The 15,000-nt window shown below is 40.2% G+C and overlaps 1 protein-coding gene across 1 annotated transcript in view; it reads left to right on the top strand.

The window, feature by feature from the left end:
* The window catches only part of numbl (NUMB like endocytic adaptor protein), a 59,933-nt gene that overhangs the window by 39,447 nt on the left and 5,486 nt on the right, over window positions 1-15,000 (top strand). The window contains exons 4-6 of the mRNA XM_056283976.1: window positions 1,085-1,225; window positions 2,775-2,988; window positions 3,130-3,399. Of these exons, the coding sequence (XP_056139951.1) occupies window positions 1,085-1,225; window positions 2,775-2,988; window positions 3,130-3,399 (625 nt within the window). The remainder of the gene's footprint in view (window positions 1-1,084; window positions 1,226-2,774; window positions 2,989-3,129; window positions 3,400-15,000) is intronic.

Consider the following 15,000-nt stretch of genomic DNA (forward strand, 5'->3'; position numbering starts at 1 on the left):
CAGTGTTGTGTTTCCAGTGTTGTGTTTCCAGTCATGTGTGCTCAGTGTTGTGTTTCCAGTCATGTGTGCTCAGTGTTGTGTTTCCAGTCATGTGTGCTCAGTGTTGTGTTTCCAGTCATGTGTTTCCAGTCATGTGTGCTCAGTGTTGTGTTTCCAGTCATGTGTGCTCAGTGTTGTGTTTCCAGTCATGTGTGCTCAGTGTTGTGTTTCCAGTCATGTGTGCTCAGTGTTGTGTTTCCAGTGTTGTGGTTCCAGTCATGTGTGCTCAGTGTTGTGGTTCCAGTCATGTGTGCTCAGTGTTGTGTTTCCAGTCATGTGTGCTCAGTGTTGTGGTTCCAGTCATGTGTGCTCAGTGTTGTGTTTCCAGTGTTGTGTTTCCAGTCATGTGTGCTCAGTGTTGTGTTTCCAGTGTTGTGTTTCCAGTCATGTGTGCTCAGTGTTGTGTTTCCAGTCATGTGTGCTCAGTGTTGTGTTTCCAGTCATGTGTGCTCAGTGTTGTGTTTCCAGTCATGTGTGCTCAGTGTTGTTTCCAGTGTTGTGTTTCCAGTCATGTGTGCTCAGTGTTGTGTTTCCAGTCATGTGTGCTCAGTATTGTGTTTCCAGTCATGTGTGCTCAGTGTTGTTTTTCCAGTCATGTGTGCTCAGTGTTGTGTGTCCAGTGTTGTGTTTCCAGTGTTGTGTTTCCAGTGTTGTGTGTCCAGTCATGTGTGCTCAGTGTTGTGTTTCCAGTCATGTGTGCTCAGTGTTGTGTTTCCAGTGTTGTGTGTCCAGTGTTGTGTGTCCAGTGTTGTGTGTCCAGTCATGTGTGCTCAGTGTTGTGTTTCCAGTGTTGTGTGTCCAGTGTTGTGTGTCCAGTGTTGTGTTTCCAGTCATGTGTGCTCAGTGTTGTGTTTCCAGTGTTGTGTGTCCAGTGTTGTGTGTCCAGTCGTGCTGGCGGTTGGAACATTGATACCATGTTAAACGTTGTCTGATTAGAAGTTCCTGTTTTTAACAAACTCTCCAGTCCACCATTCTCATGCTCTGTGGTGACCACATCGTTCTGATCCCCTGTCTTACTTCCTGTGTCCCTCCTGTTGTCCCACAGGACCTCATTGTGGACCAGACCATAGAGAAGGTGTCATTCTGTGCTCCTGATCGTAACTACGACAAGGCCTTCTCCTACATCTGCAGAGACGGCACCACCAGACGCTGGATCTGCCACTGCTTCATGGCTCTCAAAGACTCGGTGAGAAAGCAGCTAACGTGCCACTCGTCCTCCTCCATGGTTCTTCCTTCTTGGTGTGTGTGTGTGTGTGTGTGTGTGTGTGTGTGTGTGTGTGTGTGTGTGTGTGTGTGTGTGTGTGTGTGTGTGTGTGTGTGTGTGTGTGTGTGTGTGTGTGTGTGTGTTTTATCCAGGAACCAAATGAGAAATTATGTCTGTTAGCTTTGACGTGGACATATTAAAATGTATTGGTGGTCCCCTTGTACTCGTGACCCATCTTAGATGTCAGCCCGTTATTCAAGAGTGCCACTTTGTTCTCTAGTAAGAGCTGGACTGCGAGACAATAGCGGGTCTGTTGGATCCTCACGCGGCGTTGCCCTGACCCAGCACAGCAGAGGGAACACTAAGTGGTAACAGCTGGAGTACAACCAGAGAGGAACCTGAGACAATGCCATCACGGACCATGTGGTCTCAGGCTCACGCAGGTTTTATCTCCCAGCTGCGCAGCTGAGACCAGCAGCTGGATCATTAATCCGGACAGAGCAAAGCGTAGCAGAGTCCTCATGGATTAGAAAAGCGGATTAGTGAGGAGCACGGGGCAGTTTCTGTTGTCATTACTCTGCCTCACTATTTTCTATCCCTGTCAGTTCATCTCAAGATAAATTGCCTCAGGTACGGGTGTCATGGGCCACCTGTGCAGGGGGAGGAAGAGAAAAGGGGAAGAAGGGAACAAGGAAAGGTGGACCGGGGGAGGAAATGGGAAATGACTGCAAAGTTCGAAAGAAATAAAATAAAGTAGAAATTAATTGCACTTGGCACCACATGGCATGTAGTCATCTTGACATTTGACAACAGAAGTGATTTTGAAGCTGATGTTTTACTTCAACTGTTATGAACAATGCAGATTCGGGCACTTGTAGTGAAATGTGCTGCTTGTCTATTAACAAAACAACCCTGAGCTCTGAGCAACCTCGACTGTGAAGGGTTGACAAGCACTAGAAACAACCAATCAACACATTGGCTATATCATTTGAAATGAAGCCTACTGCAATGTGCATGTGCATGATACAGCTCTTGGTCACTGTTGTCTATTCAGTTTTGTCTCATTGCAAAAGTAGAATGAGTCAAGTTTACATATGCCCAGGGATTTTTTAAGTGTTTCCAGAAAACCACTTGGAAATTGATGACACGAGCATATATGAGACAGCTGACTGGGACTGACTCAGGGGTTTGTCTCCACATATACAGTGTCCTTAACGCTCCAAAGTAATAAAACATGTATTTTCATGTATATGCCAGCAAAACATTCTAATGAATTGGGGGTCAGATTGAGAGAAGACAGGAGATCTTCTCCCATCAAACTGAAACCAGCCAGTAGCACATCGACGTCCACTAAAAATGCCCAGTCATTCCTGTAGGCTGTTAGTCAAATCAGATTTCTCCCTTTAAACGGTCCACCTGATCATCATGTTTCATTTGGATACGTCATGGATATTCACGGAAGTTGGCAGCGCTACATGCCGTTTCATGGGACCTTTAAACTCATATGTGTCATTGTCCTCCACTCCACTAGGGGGAGAGGCTGAGTCATGCAGTGGGTTGTGCGTTTGCAGCCTGTCTGGAGAGGAAACAGCGCAGGGAGAAGGAGTGCGGGGTGACAGCCTCCTTCGATGCCAGCCGCACCTCCTTTGTCCGTGAGGGGTCTTTTCGTGTTACATCTTCCTCTAGCCAGCAGGGCGGCAGCAGTGAGCGAGATGACATCATGAAGCTGCAGGATAAGAAAAAAGGTACGTGCTATATCATGGAATCACAGTCTATCCAAGTTATTCATTTAAAGTGAAATCAGAAAAGGATCTCTTATCACTACAGAACAGGCCACACCTTCTTTCTCACCCCCCTCCCTCTTTTTTTTACCCCTCCTGTCTCAGATCCACCCTCAGCCATCCCTGCCTTGCCACCTGGCACAGCTTCTCCTCCTGAGGGAGCGGCTTCCCCCATCGAGCGCCCGGAGCCCGGGGGGCCCCACGCCATCCCTCGTCGTCACGCGCCCATTGAACAGCTGGTCCGGCAGGGTTCGTTCAGGGGATTCCCGGCCTTGAGCCAGAAGAACTCCCCCTTCAAGAGGCAGCTGTCACTCCGCCTCAACGACCTGCCGTCCACGCTGCAGCGCAAGACCGACTTTGAGGCAAAGAACCCCGGTGAGTTGTAAAGTTAGACTCACAAAAGTGTACCACAGACTTGTTAAGTGTGAAAAGGTCAATTTCACACCCCCGTCTAAGAAACGTGCTACGTTGCCAGTCTCATCGGGGTTTGGTTTTTTTTGTTTTGGTTGTGTTATAAATTTATTTCAGATTTTTCCCTTTGTCCCCCAACTTAGCGGCCAATTGCTCCCTATTCTAGTTCAAACTCCCGCCCTTGTACTGTATGCGTTCGCCAACTGCATCTCTGCGGCTGGAGTCCAGGCCGCTGCCGAACCACTGCTTTTCCCCACACACACACACAGATGCATTCATGTGACGAACACAAGCCGACTCCGCCCCCTCCCGAAGACGGCGTTGCCAATTATCGCTGCTTCATCGAGTCCGGCCACAGTGGGATCTGACGAGACCGAGACGCAAACCCCGGTCCCCAGTGGGCAACTACATCGACACAAAGCCGATGCTTAGACCGCTACACCACCGCGGACCCCCGGTCTCATCTGTGTTGAGTAAACAGTCAGAATTCATTGCTTCAAAAGTGCATCACATATCCATCCAGTGGTCGCTCATTTGACTTTTTCACCACACCTTGTGTTCAAATGCATCTGCAGCGCCCGCTGAGGTCGCTCTTGCCACTGCGAATGCAAACAGCAACGTCTTCTCGGCAGGAACTCGCTGGCTGTAGAGACGAAGCTTGCTGGGTTTGTTTCATTTATCTTGCATATCTCTTTGTAGCATCCTTGCAGCAACTGCTTGTCTCTGTAGTTCTCTTGCGAATCAAAATCTATTGTTAGCAGTTCACTGATGAGGCTGACTTAAAAGTAGTGCGATGTGGCCTAGGAACTCCACAGGAAGCTCTTCCTGAAAGCATTGCCCTGTAAACACAACATCATCGTACTTGGAATGTAAACTACATTTCATATTAGGCATCGGTGACCCCTTTCCAAAGTGGTTTTGGCAAAGGGATTCCATGGCCAGAATATACTGGATGCGTTGGTGTTTTTATTTTTACTTGGATCTTCATATTGAATTCAAAGGCGGATGTATTTTACTCATGTTAAGTGAGTTCCAGGATAAAAAAGGTGGTTGGTGCTCCATGTAATGTGATATCATCAAGGCTGTTAGTGTTGACAGTTTAACTCGGATGGCCCTAGCAGGCTTTGTGTATTCACTAAGGATAATATTCACTGCCCTACCCCTCAGTCACAGGCTGAAATATGACAAGAGTAATTACAGTCATTAGGAAAAACGAGAGAACTACATCGAACACCTCTCGATGCCTCGTTCTCAATTTACTCTCTTGTTCTCTGTCTTTCTCCTCTCCTAGTAGCCATACAGTAAGTACATGGTAGTTTTACTCTCTTTCTCCTCTCCTAGTAGCCATACAGTAAGTACATGGTAGTTTTACTCTCTTTCTCCTCTCCTAGTAGCCATACAGTAAGTACATGGTAGTTTTACTCTTTCTCCTCTCCTAGTAGCCATACAGTAAGTACATGGTAGTTTTACTCTCTTTCTCCTCTCCTAGTAGCCATACAGTAAGTACTTGTTAGTTTTACTCTCTTTCTCCTCTCTTAGTAGCCATACAGTAAGTACATGGTAGTTTTACTCTCTTTCTCCTCTCCTAGTAGCCATGGAGTAAGTACATGCTAGTTTTACTCTCTTTCTCCTCTCCTAGTAGCCATCCAGTACATTCTAGCGGTGGTAGACTCATGCTAGCTATCCCGTGCACAAAATGTCCTCTTTCTCACACTCTGGCACTGGTTTTCTCTGACTTACACACTCTCCTCCACACACACACACACACACACACACACACACACACACACACACACACACACGAACGAGGCGGTAGCAGCCAATTCCATTGCCTCCCTACTCGCCTGTGGCTCCGTGAACAATGTGTGTATTGATGTGTGCGGTCAGTCAGTTGTCCTGGTTAGCCAGAGGAAGGCTTTAGCTAGGTCCCTGCAGGATAGCTTCCCCTTTTAACCCAGACCCCATTAAAACATTCTCATACATCATTTAAAACTGTACAGACAAAATAATCGACACTGGTCTCTTCAGTAGTCATTCCCCCACTCTGGCTGCATCTTCTCACGGGGCCGCAGCACACTCCAGAGCGGGGATTGTTTAAGCCTATGAAAACCATGATATAGGATCTCCATTTGGAAAACCACGATGTAGGATCTCCATTTGGAAAACCACGATATAGGACCTCCATTTGGAAAACCACGATATAGGATCTCCATTTGGAAAACAGGAAGGTCAAAGTACCAGCAGACACGTCTTGACATGGTACGCTAAAAAGATAATCACAAGCCACGCTTTCTATCAAATTAAAAACCACTTTGTTTTTTACTTAGCTTTGTATCTTTTGTTATTGTGTTCAGGAGAACTATGCACACACACACACACTATGTTATAGAATACTCTAGCAACCCCATGTATGAGACTGATTAGGCATCCTGAGTGTCTAGTGTGTCTCTAAATGCACACAGAGAAAGATGAAGAGAGAGGGGGAGTCAGAGAAAGATGAAGAGAGAGGGGGAGTCAGAGAAAGATGAAGAGAGAGGGTGTCAGGGAAAGATGAAGAGAGAGGGGGAGTCAGGGAAAGATGAAGAGAGAGAGGGTGTCAGGGAAAGATGAAGAGAGGGGGAGAGTCAGGTCAGATTAATTTGTTTAGCCCTCAGTTGCAGTCTCAGAGGCCTTCACATTCACCCAGTGAGAAACGGCTAACAACGATGTAAAGGACTATGGGTGAGGTAAAGGACATGTGAGAGAGCGACACACAGACAGACAGACAGACAGACAGACAGACAGACAGACACACAGACAGACAGACACACAGACAGACAGACAGACAGACAGACACACACACAGACAGACAGACAGACAGACAGACCCACAGACAGACAGACACACAGACAGACAGACACACAGACAGACAGACAGACAGACAGACAGACAGACAGACCCACAGACAGACAGACACACAGACAGACAGACACACACACAGACAGACAGACACACAGACAGACAGACCCACAGACAGACACACACACAGACAGACAGACAGACAGACAGACAGACAGACAGACAGACAGACAGACAGACAGACAGACCCACAGACAGACAGACACACAGACAGACAGACAGACAGACAGACAGACAGACAGACCCACAGACAGACAGACAGACAGACAGACAGACAGACAGACAGACAGACACACACACACACAGACAGACAGACACACAGACCGACAGACAGACACACAGACAGACAGACAACAATACTTTAATAAAAATCACACCAAAACAAGCAAGCCAAAGACCAACATGGTCAGTAAGACAAGAGTGACAGGATGTGAATCTTGTCGGGACGCTCCCCAAGACCAGCTCACCATCCACAACACAACACAGCACAGCACATCTTCACAACACCACACACTGCCAACACTTCCCACATCCTCCATCACTGTGAAGCAGCAGAAGTCTCCTTTTAAACGAGCTCTTAACATTCTCATAAACACAAAGACAGCATCCTCATCATCCTCATCATCATCCTCATCATCATCCTCATCTTCATCATCCTCCCCAGCGTCCTCCATTCTGTTTCTCCTGCTCAGGTACACGGCCATCTTTGCACTCCCCAGAATGAAGAAGCTGCATTTGGCCTTGTTTTCCCAGAGTACCTGTAGCCCAGAATGAGCACGGGTTGGGAAAAGACCTCCCCAGACATTTTCCAGCAGAGTGAAAAGTGGCAGCAGGCGACAACATTCCACGAAGCGATGAAAGACAGTTTCCCCATGAGAGCAAAATGGACACTCACGGCCAACATCAGAATGAATGACAGAGACAAAAGCATGAACCGCCACGATAAAGGAGGGTAAACCCTCCACTGCAGGTCTGCAGCTCTGTTGACCAGCGGTGGTTTGTACAGCGCTCTCCACTCAGGACCGACACGGTCCCTCAGACCTGGCTGAGTCCTCCATGGGGTGTCAGGTTTACCATGTCATTTGGCCCTGTGCAGAACTTTAACAAACATGTTGTACACTGGCCTTCCATTTGGACCCTGAAACACAGAGGGACTCTCACTTTTTAAAAGAGGTCCTGTACAAAATCTGGGGAAGGGGAAACATCCTTCTCACCAGGTCTAACAGAGCCATTATAATACTGGACCAACAGTGTCCGCTCACCACTTGTGAGAGCTTCCCTCCATTTATTAAGCAGCAGAGTGAGGACACAAGTTGATCTCAGTCCCAAGCGGGAGGCAAGAGGAGCTGCATTGTCCATGTCTGGGCCTGCAAGCTGAACTACATGTCCCAGCGTTGCCACGTTCGACACACAGAACCACCTCAGCAGAGTTGGCCCCACTTGACAGACTGCACTGAAACGGATGCCATGTATGATTGGTTCCTGGAGCAGCCAAAACAAAGAGCCGCGTTGTCTCAGTCTCTCTTTGTTTAACACATTCCACACCTTGAACAGCCCACAGTGAAGTCATGTAGGTCCTTGATATTAAGCTGTTTCAAGTCCATCAAAACCAAAGATTTGTCCAGTCCCAGGCCACCTAGCTGACTCAGAATGGTGCAAGCCAGCGACCCCCACACTAACTCAACAGGACAGTACAGAAACCTCTGCAGTAACTGGAAATGGAGGGTACCCCCCTGCTGCTCAGGTGGATCAGACCCTGCCCTCCTTCAACCATCAGCAGGTACAGCATACACAGAGGCACCCAGTGCAGTTTGTCCCAGAAGAAGTCGAAAAGAATAGCCTGGATCTTGGACAGCAGGTCTGTTGGGGGATGAACAACTGACAGGCGATGCCATAACATTGATGATATCAAGTTGTTGACGATCAGGACTCGACCTTTGTAGGACATCTCAGATAAAATTCACTTCCACTTTGTCAACCGACCTTTGATCTTTTCAAGAACATTTTTCCAGTTTTTAGGAACAACAGACTGATCACCCAGAAACACTCCTAGATATTTCAGCCCCCCCCCCCACAAGTCAACCCCCCAGGCAAATGGAGCTTTTTCTCCAGCACAACCCCAACACTGACGGCTTCGCTTTTGATCTAGTTAACTTTGGCTGAAGATATTAAGCCAAACTGGACGATGTCCCTCACCAACATATCAATATCCTGCTGACTGTTCATCAGAATTATTAGATCATCTGCATAGAATGACAATTTAAGGGTGTGCTGCAACCTGAGATCGTTATACCCCAATTGTCAGATCTGAGTTTGTGTAACAATGGCTCAAATGCTAGGGAATATAACATGCCTGAGAAGGCACAGCCTTGTTTAATTCCCCTTTGCATATGGAAAGGAGCACTCAAAGCACCATTAATTTTCAGCACACTCTGAATGTCACAATACAGAACCTTAAGTTTGCTAATAAAACCAGTGTGGCCACACCAGGACCAAAACCAAAGGCCCTCAAAGTGAGCCATAGATATTCATGCTTAACACGATCAAAGGCTTTTTCTTGATCAATTGATATGATGCGGGCGTTGAGGCCAAACAGCCCACAGATCTCTAAAAAGTCTCAAATCAGAATGATGTTATCTGAAATCAACCTGCCAGGGGTCTGGTCACAATAAATCACCTGTCCCATCACTTTACTCAGACTGAGAGACAGAGAGAGAAAGAGGCGGGCCATAACATTTTGGACGCATCTAAATTCAAGCCCAAAAGACATCCTTCCATTCAAGGCATTAAAAACCGTTTGAAACTAATAAGGACAATACCAACCAAGCTGTCAATGAAATCAATTATATCTTTCAGATGGCAGCAAACATGGTCCTAGCAAGGACAAACAACAACAAAAAAGAAACAAACCAAACATGAAAAATGGTTTGAGGATAAATCAGACTATAAAACAAACATTAGGATAAATCAGACTATAAAACAAACATGACGATAAATCAGCTATAAAACAAACCAACATGAGGCTAAATCAGCTGTAAAACAAACCAACATGAGGATAAATCAGCTATAAAACAAACAAACAAACAAGAGGATAAATCAGACTATAAAATAAACCAACATGAGGATAAATCAGACTATAAAACAAACAAACAAGAGGATAAATCAGACTATAAAACAAACAAACATGAGGATAAATCAGACTATAAAACAAACATGAGGATAAATCAGACTATAAAACAAACAAGAGGATAAATCAGACTATAAAATAAACCAACAAGAGGAAAAATCAGACTATAAAACAAACAAACGTGAGGATAAATCACACTATAAAACGAACAAACATGAGGATAAATCAGACTATAAAACAAACAAACATGAGGATAAATCAGACTATAAAACAAACATGAGGATAAATCAGACTATAAAACAAACATGAGGATAAATCAGCTATAAAACAAACAAGAGGATAAATCAGACTATAAAACAAACAAACAAACGAGAGGATAAATCAGACTATAAAACAAACATGAGGATAAATCAGACTATAAAACAAACAAACATGAGGATAAATCAGACTATAAAACAAACATGAGGATAAATCAGACCATAAAACAAACAAACATGAGGATAAATCAGACTATAAAACAAACAAACATGAGGATAAATCAGACTATAAAACAAACATGAGGATAAATCAGACTATAAAACAAACATGAGGATAAATCCGCTATAAAACAAACAAACGAGGATAAATCACACTATAAAACAAACGAGGATAAATCAGACTATAAAACAAACAAACGAGAGGATAAATCAGCTATAAAACAAACAAACATGAGGATAAATCAGACTATAAAACAAACAAGAGGATAAATCAGACTATAAAACAAACAAACATGAGGATAAATCAGACTATAAAACAAACAAACAAGAGGATAAATCAGACTATAAAACATGAGGATAAATAAGACCATAAAACAAACAAACGTGGGGATAAATCAGACTATAAAACAAACCAACATGAGCATAAATCAGCTATAAAATAAACCAACATGAGGATAAATCAGACTATAAAACAAACCAACATGAGGATAAATCAGACTATAAAACAAACCAACATGAGGATAAATCAGACTATAAAACAAACAAACATGAGGATAAATCCACTATAAAACAAACCAACATGAGGATAAATCAGACTATAAAACAAACAAACAGGATAAATAAGACTATAAAACAAACCAACATGAGGATAAATCAGCTATAAAACAAACCAACATGAGGATAAATCAGACTATAAAACAAACCAACATGAGGATAAATCAGCTATAAAACAAACCAACATGAGGATAAATCAGCTATAAAACAAACCAACATTAGGATAAATCAGACTATAAAACAAACCAACATGAGGATAAATCAGCTATAAAACAAACCAACATGAGGATAAATCAGACTATAAAACAACATGAGGATAAAATCAGTTATAAAACAAACCAACATGAGGATAAATCAGACTATAAAACAAACAAACAAGAGGATAAATCAGACTATAAAACAAACCAACATGAGGATAAATCAGACTATAAAACAAACATAAGGATAAATCAGACTATAAAACAAACCAACATGAGGATAAATCAGACTATAAAACAAACAAACATGAGGATAAATCAGACTATAAAACAAACCAACATGAGTATAAATCAGACTATAAAACAAACATGAGGATAAATCAGACTATAAAACAAACCAACATGAGGATAAATCAGCTATAAAACAAACAAACATGAGGATAAATCAGTTATAAAACAAACAAACAACAGGATAAATCAGACTATAAAACCAACATGAGTATAAATCAGACTATAAAACAAACATGAGGATAAATCAGACTATAAAACAAACAAACAAGAGGATAAATCAGACTATAAAACAAACATGAGGATAAATCAGACTATAAAACAAACAAACATGAGGATAAATCAGACTATAAAACAAACATGAGGATAAATCAGACTATAAAACAAACAAACATGAGGATAAATCAGACTATAAAACAAACATGAGGATAAATCAGACCATAAAACAAACAAACATGAGGATAAATCAGACTATAAAACAAACAAACATGAGGATAAATCAGACTATAAAACAAACATGAGGATAAATCAGACTATAAAACAAACATGAGGATAAATCCGCTATAAAACAAACAAACGAGGATAAATCACACTATAAAACAAACGAGGATAAATCAGACTATAAAACAAACAAACGAGAGGATAAATCAGCTATAAAACAAACAAACATGAGGATAAATCAGACTATAAAACAAACAAGAGGATAAATCAGACTATAAAACAAACAAACATGAGGATAAATCAGACTATAAAACAAACAAACAAGAGGATAAATCAGACTATAAAACATGAGGATAAATAAGACCATAAAACAAACAAACGTGGGGATAAATCAGACTATAAAACAAACCAACATGAGCATAAATCAGCTATAAAACAAACCAACATGAGGATAAATCAGCTATAAAATAAACCAACATGAGGATAAATCAGACTATAAAACAAACCAACATGAGGATAAATCAGACTATAAAACAAACAAACATGAGGATAAATCCACTATAAAACAAACCAACATGAGGATAAATCAGACTATAAAACAAACAAACAGGATAAATAAGACTATAAAACAAACCAACATGAGGATAAATCAGCTATAAAACAAACCAACATGAGGATAAATCAGACTATAAAACAAACCAACATGAGGATAAATCAGCTATAAAACAAACCAACATGAGGATAAATCAGCTATAAAACAAACCAACATTAGGATAAATCAGACTATAAAACAAACCAACATGAGGATAAATCAGCTATAAAACAAACCAACATGAGGATAAATCAGACTATAAAACAACATGAGGATAAAATCAGTTATAAAACAAACCAACATGAGGATAAATCAGACTATAAAACAAACCAACATGAGGATAAATCAGACTATAAAACAAACATAAGGATAAATCAGACTATAAAACAAACCAACATGAGGATAAATCAGACTATAAAACAAACAAACATGAGGATAAATCAGACTATAAAACAAACCAACATGAGTATAAATCAGACTATAAAACAAACATGAGGATAAATCAGACTATAAAACAAACCAACATGAGGATAAATCAGCTATAAAACAAACAAACATGAGGATAAATCAGTTATAAAACAAACAAACAACAGGATAAATCAGACTATAAAACCAACATGAGTATAAATCAGACTATAAAACAAACATGAGGATAAATCAGACTATAAAACAAACAAACAAGAGGATAAATCAGACTATAAAACAAACATGAGGATAAATCAGCTATAAAACAAACCAACATGAGGATAAATCAGCTATAAAACAAACCAACATGAGGATAAATCAGACTATAAAACAAACCAACATGAGTATAAATCAGACTATAAAACAAACATAAGGATAAATCAGACTATAAAACAAACCAACATGAGGATAAATCAGACTATAAAACAAACCAACATGAGGATAAATCAGACTATAAAACAAACAAACAAGAGGATAAATCAGACTATAAAACAAACATGAGGATAAATCAGACTATAAAACAAACCAACATGAGGATAAATCAGACTATAAAACAAACAAACATGAGGATAAATCAGACTATAAAACAAACCAACATGAGTATAAATCAGACTATAAAACAAACCAACATGAGTATAAATCAGACTATAAAACAAACCAACATGAGGATAAATCAGACTATAAAACAAACCAACATGAGTATAAATCAGACTATAAAACAAACATGAGGATAAATCAGCTATAAAACAAACCAACATGAGGATAAATCAGCTATAAAACAAACCAACATGAGGATAAATCAGCTATAAAACAACATGAGGATAAATCAGTTATAAAACAAACCAACATGAGGATAAATCAGCTATAAAACAAACCAACATGAGGATAAATCAGCAATAAAACAAACCAACATGAGGATAAATCAGCAATAAAACAAACCAACATGAGGATAAATCAGACTATAAAACAAACAAACATGAGGATAAATCAGCTATAAAACAAACCAACATGAGGATAAATCAGACTATAAAACAAACCAACATGACGATAAATCAGCTATAAAACAAACCAACATGAGGATAAATCAGCTATAAAACAAACATGAGGATAAATCAGACTATAAAACAAACATGAGGATAAATCAGACTATAAAACAAACCAACATGAGGATAAATCAGACTATAAAACAAACAAACATGAGGATAAATCAGACTATAAAACAAACAAACGAGAGGATAAATCAGCTATAAAACAAACCAACATGAGGATAAATCAGACTATAAAACAAACCAACATGAGGATAAATCAGCTATAAAACAAACCAACATGAGGATAAATCAGATATAAAACAAAGCAACATGAGGATAAATCAGTTATAAAACAAACCAACATGAGGATAAATCAGTTATAAAACAAACCAACATGAGGATAAATCAGACTATAAAACAAACAAACGAGAGGATAAATCAGACTATAAAACAAACCAACATGAGGATAAATCAGACTATAAAACAAACCAACATGAGGATAAATCAGACTATAAAACAAACCAACATGAGGATAAATCAGTTATAAAACAAACCAACATGAGGATAAATCAGACTATAAAACAAACCAACATGAGGATAAATCAGACTATAAAACAAACCAACATGAGGATAAATCAGACTATAAAACAAACCAACATGAGGATAAATCAGACTATAAAACAAACCAACATGAGGATAAATCAGCTATAAAACAAACCAACATGAGGATAAATCAGCTATAAAACAAACAAACATGAGGATAAATCAGACTATAAAACAAACCAACATGAGGATAAATCAGCTATAAAGCAAACCAACATGAGGATAAATCAGCTATAAAACAAACCAACATGAGGATAAATCAGACTATAAAACAAACCAACATGAGGATAAATCAGACTATAAAACAAACAAACATGAGGATAAATCAGACTATAAAACAAACCAACATGAGGATAAATCAGCTATAAAACAAACCAACATGAGGATAAATCAGATATAAAACAAAGCAACATGAGGATAAATCAGACTATAAAACAAACCAACATGAGGATAAATCAGACTATAAAACAAACCAACATGAGGATAAATCAGACTATAAAACAAACAAACATGAGGATAAATCAGACTATAAAACAAACCAACATGAGGATAAATCAGACTATAAAACAAACCAACATGAGGATAAATCAGACTATAAAACAAACAAACATGAGGATAAATCAGACTATAAAACAAACCAACATGAGGATAAATCAGCTATAAAACAAACCAACATGAGGATAAATCAGATATAAAACAAAGCAACATGAGGATAAATCAGACTATAAAACAAACCAACATGAGGATAAATCAGACTATAAAACAAACCAACATGAGGATAAATCAGACTATAAAACAAACAAACATGAGGATAAATCAGACTATAAAACAAACCAACATGAGGATAAATCAGACTATAAAACAAACCAACATGAGGATAAATCAGACTATAAAA

The sequence above is a fragment of the Lampris incognitus genome, chromosome 7 (genome assembly GCF_029633865.1).
Source record: "Lampris incognitus isolate fLamInc1 chromosome 7, fLamInc1.hap2, whole genome shotgun sequence".
NCBI lineage: Eukaryota > Metazoa > Chordata > Actinopteri > Lampriformes > Lampridae > Lampris > Lampris incognitus.